Raw genomic sequence first — 12,279 nt, 5'->3', positions numbered from 1 at the left:
AACCATAGTTCTCTATTACATGGAAGGGAAAGAAACGGAGAACTTCGATTGGTACATATTCTTATGCATTACGTGTTATGCGTTATGCAAGAGTCTGTGCTCCCCGCTTAAAGCTCACTTTTGTAATTTTCACCTTGTTTGAAGATACAGAATCGACCCCCAGGGGCTCTATTCTTGAAAAGAAACGTATACGAAAGTCTAGGGAAATACTATAGTATACGTGACGTATACTGTAGCATTTCCCTAGATTTTTGTATAATTTCTTTTCAAGAATAGAGCCCCAGGAGCCAATAATCATGCAGTGAGGGCGCCACTAACGGCGGTATTGAAAACTGAATGTTATGTAGTATTAAAAAATTTGTGGACGTGACTGAAGTCTGGCTCAAATGTGATTACTCTCCGAGAATCCACAAGAATCTCTTGTGTCGAATTGTCATAGCAAGTAGTAACGCCAGTGTAGTTGTCTCCATTTTCGCCCCTTCTTCGTAGTATTCGGTTCACATTCTGGCGTCACGAACGATAAGAACATTTATTTTGTTGTGTTCTTTCAAAACCAAAAAAAACAAGCAAATTCGTAAAAGTAAAGATAGAGGAAGAAGCGTTGCTTATGCGATACGAAACGACGAGCGTGGATTTCCATCGATTCCCACCTTGCGGTAGTAAAACGTGTATGTAAGCAAGCACTGACGAATACATAAGAATGGATGTGGCGGAAGAGGGGGAGGCGAAAATGTGCAGGCTTTGCGGCCAGTACGAGAAAATCTATATCGATGTTTTCGGCGAGGAAGGTATCAAACGTTATCTTGGTCTCAAGATTCACAGGAAAATTAATATCCTGGTGAGTTATATACTTTTCAATCCTGATAAGTATTCTCTTTTCTAACCTGAGTATGGTGTTAGAAAAAAATAGTACCAAAAAGTTTTTTCTTTTCTACTATAATTTTTTTTCAAATTAGTGTGTATATTTATATGCAACATATTTTATTTCTTTGTATAATTTACATATTGCTTTAATGCTTTATATTTATCAATGCAAGGAACATTTTTCTCAAAATCAGGATATCGAAACTTTTGAGTTTGAAATACAAATCTTATTTCCTAACTATAATTAGTTGCTATTTGTAATGCTTATTAGTTTCAATGTTTCTCAAAATACTTGAAGATTATTACAATTTTTTAAAATAATTGATTTAATTGAATACACAACAGGTTTTTGACATTTAGTATAATTAAAAAATAAAGCACTGAGATTTGTATAACTGATGTTGAAATGTTAATCTTGTCTCTTTTATTTATTCATCTTCATCACTTCTTTTTTTATTAAGAAATTAAACAATTTTAATCAATAATATATTGCAATAATCTGTAACTATTTAATGACAATCTTAAAGCCTAATCTACATTGTGGTTCTTTGCTTCCTTTTTCTTATTCATTACTTCATGCCTTTTTCCTCCTTTTTCACTGTTTTATTTATAATTGTATTTCTTTTCACATGTTTCTTGTCTCTTCTGAAGTTCGTCAATTTTTATCTCAGGCGACAGAAAAAACAAAAAAAACTGGGTAACAAGAAAACAAGAAACATCGAGTTAAATACAACGCTGATAATTTAGGTTAGATTAGGTTGAAGAGGTTAGTTTATTTTACAGTAAACCTCTATTTTGCAGTAAATATGATGCAAAAACAATAATCGCTTAATCTTTACAATAATAACAAAAAGAATGCTGTATTAGTATGAGAACAAATCTTGATTATCGGTCTGTATTTTAATATTTTTATGTGAAATAATGTTTTTCTTTGGTAATCAGAAGAGACAAATTGTAACATGATGACGTTTGTCGGCTCCGGGTGATAAATATATAAAAAGCAAGAAAACAAAGGCAGGAAACAATGTACATTGTAGATTAGACTTAAAACATCTAAATTTTAAGAAAAAGTACAAAGATATTTGTCTAAATATTGGTAGTTAATAATATTTTTTTTTAGCACGTCATAATCTCATTCAGGATACCAAAAGATTTTTTTATACTTATTCTAATATCATAACTAATAATAGATATTTTACATAAATTACTTTATGAACAAGATTCTTGCAGAATTTTTTATGAAATTGTTGCTGTTTGAAAAATAATAAGTATACAAGAAATACTTGTATTAATTTTCAAATATACAAGTGTATATAATTACATTACAAGATTATTGTACAAATTATGTTTATGCTTGTGTAAATAATTTTTTTGTGAAAAGGAAAATAGTAAACTTTTTTTAAAAATTATGAATAGTAAATGTAACTGTATGAAAATTATCAATTTAACTTTGTTAACAATTTCAAGCTTATTGTTGTCATCAGGTATCATTAAGTTTAGTGAGGACCAGAATTTAATGATATGTCATAAATTGTTACATCTATAGAGCAGAGTAGTCATATTTATGATTAATATTTTATATAGAAAGAAAAAGTAAAAGCGACAACAACTAGTATAAAAATTATATGTGGCTTAAGATATTTTTTTTTTCCCCAAGTATGTATATCACGAGTATAATTTTTGGAGAAATTATATCTTAAATATTACTTTTTAAAATTTGATTATTAATTTGTTATGTTACTTCCATTTGTGAATCATAGATAGATGAGAAGGATCCTCTTCCCAAAGCGATTTGTGTTCAGTGTCTGGGTAAACTTGAATTTGTTTGTGATTTTCAAGAGGAATGTCTGCGCACCCAACAGGTGTTACGTGATCAGTACAATCTTCCACCATTAACGGAATCTGTAAGTCTCTATATTTTATTTATATTTTATCTACTGCTCTATCGCTCTTTTATCATAATTAATCTATGTTGTATCAATTTCATAATATTAGTATAAATTCAAGTTCTATGAAATAATAAAATACATATAAATAACTAAATAAAATATAATTAAACAATTTATGAGCGATGTTTCACGAAATATTTTTTTTTTTTTACTTGTTAATAAAATGTATAATTTTAATGCAGTACTATCAAACATTTTTTTACGTTAAAATTATTATGTATTTTTTATTCATTTTATTGAAAAATTATTCTAAATAAATAATAAGTCAATGTAAAATATTTGTGTGAATCATATTATGAAAATTTGAAAAAATAGCTCAATTTCTGAAATGATTTTAAATTTATGCATGTATCAAAATAGAGACATGTTCTGCTACTTACTCCTACATTTCTAATTCGATTTCTCTCCAGACAGAGGTAAAAAATGAAGAATCAGCAGTGCTGGTGGGTACGTCATCGTCAGATAATAACAACAGTATTGAAAAAGATCTTAATTCTACTAGAAACAATCAAATCGAAGACGTAGCCAAGGATCCAGTGGAACAACAGAAAAAAAGAAATACCACCTCGAAGATTTTAAGGAGCCTTCGTAGTCAGCAACAGCAGCAACAAGTTTCCAAGTGCAACGATGAAAATGCAGGAAAAAATGTACAGACTCAAAGTACAGAATCATCACCGACTCGTTGGCTTAGAAGCAGGCAAAGCACAGATTCATCTGTGGTGGACAACGAAAAGATTCCGATTGCAAACAGATTAAGGAGTCACAACAATGTGGAAACTAACACCAATAATCGTTCTGTGAATAATAATAATAGTAATAGCAATAATGAGAATACAGAAAAACAGTGTCCGAAGCAGCAACAACAGGATTCATCGGTGACGATTCAATTACCGACTACAGCTTTGAATAAATTATTGACGATTGTTTCTAGCTCTCCTGATATCGACGTTTCTGTAAAGGAGACAAGAAATCGGAATAACGATGCCGAAGATATTAGCTTTACTGTGGAACTGTGTAAGAAACAAAATGATGAGGTATCGACAGTGCGAGCACGGGTTTTCCCTGATCAGGGCTATTGTCTAGTCGATACAGCAATCGTACCTTTGTTGCAAAGCGAAAACCGAACAGAAGTGAACAGTATTGTCAATAGCATTCTGAGCAATACGTCGTCGAAAAACAATAGTCCTGTGGCAAAGTTGAAAGATTTAGCGGAGTTGGAACAGCAACTGGAAGCGACACAGAATCCAGAAGAGCTCTTTAAAATTGATGGCGAGGAGATTAAGGTAGATGATAATGTGGAGCACGTGGTAAATGGAACACAGAATGGTTATGCGTGCAAACTTTGTCGAAAATTCTATGAACGCCGAGATAAGTGTACAGTTCATGTGAAGACACACCTCGGTATCAAGCAATATACGTGCGTCGTCTGCAACGCCAAATTTGTTTGCAAATCTGATGTGATGAAGCACATTCGATGTTCGCATACTAATCCCAGACCCATACAATGTCCCAAATGTCCTAAACGATTCAAATCCAAATTTTATCTAGCTGAACATGATAATGTTCATAAAGGTATACGACCGTACAGTTGTACAGACTGTGAACAGAGTTATCACCACAAGGTTTCATTACAGATCCATATGAAGTCGCATTTACCACCGCAAAATCTAGCCTGCGAATATTGTGGCAAAGTCTTCCCGTTTCGCACGCGATTACTCGGCCATATCGCAAGTGTTCATATGAAAAAACGGCGTAATTTTCGTTGTCGCTTTTGTTATAATCTTTACTCGAGTTTATCGGTGCTAAACGAACATATCAAAACTCGCCATGCGACTACATATACGTGTGAGACATGTGGCAAGACTTTCAAAGTCGCTTCCAAGTATAAAGCGCACGTACTGCAGCACTCCAATCCTAAGCCGTTTGTGTGCAATGTTTGCAATAATCGTTATGCTTCTAAAGCGTTTCTCAATGAGCATTTGTTAAAGCATGAGGGTTTACGTAAACACATATGCCAAGAATGCGGCGCGAGTTTTGCACAAGCGAGTCATTTGGCTGCTCATCGTCATGTACATGGAGAAAAGACGCACGCGTGCCCGGAATGCGGTAAAAAATTTAATCGTCGCGACAACATGAAAGTGCATCGTAAACGGCATTTCGATGAGAAAAAGACTAGCATAGCTAGCAAACAGAAAGTTACATCCAACAATAACAACGTAACTGCTCTTACTACGTCTGTTAACGAGAAGTAATAACAAAATTCATAATAAATAATCACTGGAGAGGAGAAAAGACTATAGAGATCTGTACAAATCTCTTAATAGACTGGACCAGAGTTCGCGATGAATTGAAGATATTGAAATTGAATACTTAAGAGTATTTCGAAGTTGCTCAAAGATGATAGTCTTTTGCTTATACACAATTGGTGCTTCGATGAATTCCCAATGTCATTCCTAATGCTCTTATCTCTTTAGCAGTACAGCTGAACTCTATCTCCCTCACCTATTCTTAACTCGTCGGGACCAAATCTCTCTATTCTTAAGCCGATATTCATTGTCTTATTTCAAGATCATCTTAAATAATATCTTAAGATGTTAACACAGTCTGTGATTGATTTATGACATCTCAAGCTCAATAATGCACTTAAGATGGTCTTACATAGATTATAAGAGAATGGACTATGAATACTGACTGTGAATATCTTTTCCTTCGACCTCATTCTTATTTTAATAATATATACAGAATGAGAAAATGTTGATCACGCCAGAGACAAATGATGACAAATAGTACTTTTATCATCTATTTTCTTATTCTACGTATAATTATATAATTATATAGGGTGTCTCCGAACGTTTTATTTTCTTTCATTTTTAGCTAAGGTCATAAAAGCATAAATATGAAGACTTAAAAAAGCTCGTTGATAGCCAAAAAAAACTTTTTTATACATTTGAAACTGATTATCTCAAAATCTATGGAATGTATTACAATCATTTTAATCTCATTTGAAAAATAATTGAATTCTTTACAATTTTCGTACAATTTTACTGTTTGTTACAAATCGCATTCCCTAATATTTGTAAAAACGTATAAAATAATCGTAATTTTAGAGTTTTTTGGACATTAACTTTTTAAAAGGAAGTATTTTTCAACTCATGTTTATAGGAAACTTTTTGCTCAGAATTCCTACGAAATCTCAAAGTCTCGCCAAAACGTTCGGGGATATCTTGTATATTTAGTATATAATATGTAAATTAGTGAATAAATAAGGAAAACATGTTAAAGATAAAGATTCGGAGGAAAGACCTCTTCAAGGATGATTTTTCAAGTTAAAACGTACAAAGTATTTTTGAATACTACGCAATTTCAAGTGATAAATATTACATGTCATCTTATGACAAGATTTCTTTTACTTGAAGAATTCTATTTCTGAATATTTATTTGCCACATTGTACTAAAATTGTAAAATTAATTGAAAACTAAAAAGTACGTATATGTGACAACGTGCCTTAAAAAGTCAAGAATACAGAGGTGTTAAGAGAATAGAGTGATTATTACAATAATGAATTTTTTCTCTAAACAAATTTTAGTATTATTTTTGACAGAGGTTACATTAATTTTCTGTTCATAAATTATCTTCAGAATTATTGCAATATTTTGTCTTTTTTCATATTTGAATAATTGAGATTGTCGAGTCTAGGAACATTACAATACCTTAATCTTTTCATTCGATCGTTTATATACAGTGAGTATTAATTTGTCATACTGAAACGTGATGTATCTTAGCCTGTAATAATGCGCGCCTTTTTTAAATTTTTCAAGAATAGTAAGTTTCCGGGAGATGTTTATCATATTTTGTAATATAGACAATACGTTCAGCGAATTATGCCAAAAGTATGATTTCTCGAATAATTGCATAGTTTTATTATAAATTTTATAATACGTATGTGTGTGTGCATGCGTGCGTGCTAGTATGCATGTATGCGTGACATTAGAAATAGGGCTTCCAAAATCAATATTCTATAATCTATAACAAGAGTAACGATATTTTCTATACGTCTTTACACGTATCTTATTCATAGAAAAGTTGTAACAGTTGCAACGACGTTCAATCTCTTTTGGAGTACGTTTTACAGTAATTGTTATTACACCGTGCGACAGCATTTTTTATACACGAAAAAAATCGATATGCCCGTGAAAATAAAGATTAAAGCGAGATCAAGTTATTTGTGTTTTTTATACACATTCGAAGCTTAAAGAAGTTGACCGTAGTGCAATTTTGCGATTATCTAAAAATCGTGTATTTTTGTAAAATTTTGTGTAAAATTTATCGCCGAATTCGAAAATGATAAAATTAAAGCGATTAAAATAAATAGCATTATATAATAGCATTAGAGAATTTTGTTTTTCATTATTTTGTTCTTTTTTAATTGCTATAATTTTGTTATTTTCGTATTTAGTGACAAATTATACGTAGAAATACATGGTTTTCAGACAATTGCAAAAATTCATCTTGCACCACAGGCGAAGTGATCTTTAAACTTCAAATGTGCAAATAACTTGATTTTTCAAAATGACGATTTTTTCGTGTTATATATAAAAAAAAGAATTGTGTTACACGGTTACGTAATTACATTAAAACTAGAAAAATTGTTAGATATTTAAAGTATTATGTAATTTATAAAATGTGTGAATGTATTTTACTTGTACTGATACAAAACTATACGAAAAAGATAGCAAGCAAGTGCCTTGATTCAAGTCTTCGTTGTCATGAGATAATTTACAAAGACAAAATGGTTGCGATTGATAGTAGAATATATATATATATATATATATATATATATATATATATATATATATATAAATAAGTATTATGAACTGTTTTTAAGTAGAGTTAATGTCAATAGTAAGAACAGATATTTTAAGTTACGAGCTGTCAAAAATCATGATTTTCATTGTTAAGATTATGAATTATTGTATAATTAGAATACTCATAAGATATCATGTGAGTTGATATTTATAATAATTGCCTATATAAAAAATTTTCCTATAGTTTTACGAAGCAATCAGCAGTATGAGCTATTTTGTACGTATATACATAATTAAAAGATAACATATGTATAATCAGAAGCTAATACTCTTTTCTTTGTTCATAAAGACGTATATGTGTTTATTACACGTAACAGATAAGTGATTTTACACACACACGTACGCGTGCGCGTATTTGTATATTTATATAGAATTTTTACTATAAAAAACTTGTTTAATGGGATTCCACCACATTGCCTTAATAAAGGTTTAATACTTTTGGGACATTTGTGGTTTCATTTAATTTATTCAACATTCAAGTTTTTTAAAGTCACATTGATATTTTCTTAATGTCATTTTTTGTTTAATATTGACTGTTAATTATAACAGTGGGTGTTTCTAGACCTTTTTTACATTTATAGAATTTTACTTCAAAGAAATATATAGAAAATAACGCTTTAGATGTTATATAAAATATTTATTTTCTATAAGAGAGATGCACGTATGGTTTAATAATTAAAAACCAAAGTTGTAGTTTACACAACCGTACTTGTTATTTATTTGCACATAAAGATAATATACCTTTTGTAAAAATACGCAACGTTTAAAATTTTATAGCTTAGCTGAAAAATCCTCATACAATTCGCATTTGAAAGAAAAAAGCATAACAAATTCCTAATTTACATTAGATTCACTTTTGAAGATTAGTTGTGTCCAAGATGCAAAGATTAAATAGACCTTACAATATTTACGAACTTAAAATGTTCATTATTTATTACTTATTCTAAACTTTTTATTTAATAACATAAGAAACATTTAAAAAAAATTAAGTCAATATTTCTCGAATCGATTAGACATTTACAAAGTAATCTTCTAATCCAATTAAAAATAATGGTCAGTATATTTCTATATTTATGATAATCCGTACAGTTTTAATGTTCTATCCATACTAGTAGACGCGATATATTGTGCATGCTTCCCAAAACGAACGCCAGTGGCAGCGGCTGTGTGATCATTTAGGACTTTCAATTCCTGCCATTGTTTACAGAGATATACCCTAAAACAATACAAAAATATATAATATAATCTTAAATTAAGTTACATTATACAATTATTAAAATATGTAATACTGCAATTGAGACACAGTAAGATTTTTTAAAACATTTTGTTTAATATAAGACTTTTATTAATAAGAATTTACTAATTAGTATATGATTAATTCTTTATATTAGTATCAACACTTTCGAATAACTAATAATCATCAAGGACTAATAAATTCGATAAGATAACTTCGACTTGGCCCTTTCATTATATTTATTTGATTTATTCGTATAGCAATCTACTTTAATTTATTATTGTTCAACATTTTACCTGACATCCGTTCCTGCCACAGCCAAATAAGTTCCACTTTGATCAAAGCAAATATCTTTCACTTCATAAGATTCCTCCAACTGTAATGTCTTGAAGTTCTTCAATTTACGCAAATCCCAAAGCTTGACGCATGAATCTTCCGCAGCTGTTGCCAAGTAATATCCATTCTCGGAAAAACTAATCGCGGTGATTGGACCAGTGTGTCCCGGAAAGTTTGCTACATTAGATTGTTCTTTTAAATCCCAGATTTTCACCTGAGAATCCGCTGTGCCAGTGCCGAAAATCAAACCATCAGGATGGAATTGCGCAGTTGTCAACGGTTGTCCTGCTTGTCCGGCAATCTTAAACAATCAAGCATGATATGTGTGAAAAAGAGACTGGAAGAGGGAAGAAAAAGGAAAAGATAATGAACTCCTTAAAAAAAAAAAAAAAACATTTATGAATTAAACCTACAAGACCACATTAAAAAAAAAACGCGCCTATGAAGTGGTGTGGAAAGGAGTGCATTACCTCTTAGAAGAATAACTCTTCAAATTTCGAAGTCATAGTATATGGAAACAGTTGCTTCTATGAAAAAAATTCATAGGATCTTTTTTTATCATACCACAACCTTCCTAATTAAATGGTGTGTTAATTAAAAACATACTTTAGTTAATAATCTGCCGGTACGTATATCTGAAAAGGCCCAATGTTGATCTAGAGAGGAACTCAGTAGATAATCGCCAGTTGGATGTAAAGACAATCCAGTCACAGGTGCATCGTGAGCTTTTAATAATAATGTTGTTTGACTGGTAGCAACGTTCCACACACGAATTGTAGTATCGGGTGACGCAGTCATCACTTATATATATATATATAAAGAATAAAACGACAATTTAAATTGATTGTGCGTACTTTTTTTGTGTGTCCTTTGAGGATTGCCACTACTTGCTCAGTATCCTTGTTAAAAACAGTAGCATTCTTGTCAGCACCACCTGTTAAAATCTTGCTAGTATCTGCATTGTGAATATCAAGTGCCAGAATTCCAGGCACACTGGCAGAGTGAAGTCCCTAAAATTAACATAATTATTTTTAACATAGTAATAATTATGTTTTTTTATTTCTTAAAAATCTTTAGAATTAGATAATAATTGTTATTGTGTATTATACCATTAGATTTCTACTTTAATGCAGCTCTGACTCTATTTAAAAAAAAAAAACTATATATTTGTAACATTATATATTTATAAAACTCCTTAATAGTGACACAGTAAATTTTGAAAATTTTATAACACTTAACAAACGCTTACAGGATGTGATGCCAGAGTTTGGAATGACCGGATACTGTCCTGAGGCATAAGGTCTTCCGGTACTGACCGTCCACGCCTTTTTCGCTCTTGAGTAAGAACAGTTGCTCGCTCTTGAAGTTTCTGTATTACATCTTCAGTGATACCAGCTTGTTCCATTGGTTGTGTTGCTGTGCCACCAGCTTCTACTGCCACAGCCTAAGGAAGAAAATATAATTTATTAAAAATTATAAACATATTTACAATTTATAATATACATAAACTAGAAAACAAATATATGTATATTTGCTTTTATATGTATATATTATATATAGGTTATATAGTTATATAGGTTTTATTTTATATATATTTATATATATATATAATAAAAACTATATAACTTTTTAATTTAAGATATTATTAAATATTTATAATTTAAAAAGAAATTCAAAAGCAATTAGATAACATACCGGCTGTGGGATTGTAGCCTGAACAATTCCAGCTTGTGGTTTGAGAGTAGCAAGAGCCTCTCTAGCAGCAGTAACTTCCTTAGTCAATCTAGCAATCACACGGCAAGCCGCGTCATGTTGATATAAAGCATGAGACAGTTCCTGTCTTGCAGTTTGGAGTTGCTGTCGTAATGTAAATGAATGCAACATAACAGCATCCCATTCATCTTGCATAATTTTTAATATTGCTGGAATAGAAGTTGCACTAGGTGGTTTGGGCTTGACAATTGGAGTTGCTAAAACAGGAAAGATTATAAATTAAATAAAAATAATTATGTAAAAAAAATATGAGTTTAAAAGTACCTTTGATATCAATAAGTTGTTCAATGGCAAGTTCCTTGCCATTAATAGGATCTACTCCATTTTCAGTCACATATTTTTCTATGAGACGTCTCTCAAATATTGAGCCAGAGACAGGAGATATTACTGGATGCTCTGGTACTTCATTAGAAACTGAAAATTATAAAAATTCATAACAATCTTTATTACATCTCGAAATTTTATTATGTTAAGATTTAAATATATAAATTATAACTTTTTTATAAGTATTACTAAATGAATTAATAAGTTATATACATGATACATTTATACACATTAATGTATACATAAACATTATAAATAAGCACTTACAATTATATAATTTACAAGATAAATATAATTGTACTTTCATAAAATTTTCTTTTTATTAACAAATCATCCATCTTATTATTATACGTATATTAGTATAGGAATAAAAATCATTAAAACATTCTAAAAGGCTGCGTTCCGCATGCATAATATACACATGATATCATTTTATCCTTCTTTAACACTCTGCAAACAAGGATAAAATGATACTTCATGCACGTTATATTTGCAACGGAACCGGAGCTTAGGTTATGTTTGCTGACTGTGCCGGTATGAAATTTCTTATTTCTTCAACAACGTAATTTTGTGTTAAGTATCGTCGTGTAAATTTGTGTGTAAATGTAAGCATCACATAAGGATAGTCAAAATGAAAAATAACTCATTCATGATTTATGTTCCCACAAATACTTACTCGCACAAGATAGCGCCATTTTCTTGATTAAAGTATGGGTGCGTTTCCACTGAGCGCGTCGTCAGTCGTCACGCCGGTCACGCGCGCGTCACGAAAGAGAGAGAGAGAGAGAGAGAGAGAGAGAGAGAGGTTATGATTACTTATGAGATGAGATGTTTTGATTGGTTAACTTATGACGATACGACGCGTGACCATGGTATAAGGATAAGGGTATGCTCACGCCGTGGATACCCACTGCGCAGTCAAAGTGTGACGTC

General features: G+C 30.9%; 2 protein-coding genes across 2 annotated transcripts; one reads left to right on the top strand and one right to left on the bottom strand.

Annotated features, from left to right (window-relative positions):
* Positions 1–371: 371 nt before the first annotated feature.
* Positions 372–5,642, top strand: LOC108758610 (zinc finger protein 300). The gene is made up of 3 exons (XM_018503640.1): positions 372–838; positions 2,625–2,768; positions 3,224–5,642. The coding sequence occupies exons 1-3, from the start codon at positions 701–703 to the stop codon at positions 5,063–5,065; spliced, it is 2,124 nt and encodes a 707-aa protein (XP_018359142.1). The 5' UTR covers positions 372–700; the 3' UTR covers positions 5,066–5,642.
* A 3,065-nt stretch (positions 5,643–8,707) lies between these two features.
* Prp19 (pre-mRNA processing factor 19) lies at positions 8,708–12,044 on the bottom strand. The gene is made up of 8 exons (XM_018503703.1): positions 12,023–12,044; positions 11,287–11,436; positions 10,945–11,219; positions 10,499–10,693; positions 10,082–10,259; positions 9,856–10,049; positions 9,210–9,550; positions 8,708–8,895 (listed from the first exon to the last, which is right to left on the bottom strand). The coding sequence occupies exons 1-8, from the start codon at positions 12,039–12,041 to the stop codon at positions 8,751–8,753; spliced, it is 1,497 nt and encodes a 498-aa protein (XP_018359205.1). The 5' UTR covers positions 12,042–12,044; the 3' UTR covers positions 8,708–8,750.
* Between the last annotated feature and the right edge of the window lie 235 nt (positions 12,045–12,279).

This window comes from Trachymyrmex cornetzi, unplaced genomic scaffold, assembly GCF_001594075.2.
Source record: "Trachymyrmex cornetzi isolate Tcor2-1 unplaced genomic scaffold, Tcor1.1 scaffold16, whole genome shotgun sequence".
Taxonomy (NCBI): domain Eukaryota; kingdom Metazoa; phylum Arthropoda; class Insecta; order Hymenoptera; family Formicidae; genus Trachymyrmex; species Trachymyrmex cornetzi.
The sequence above is the reverse complement of the archived record's forward strand: the minus strand, read 5'-3'. Positions and strand labels throughout refer to the sequence as shown.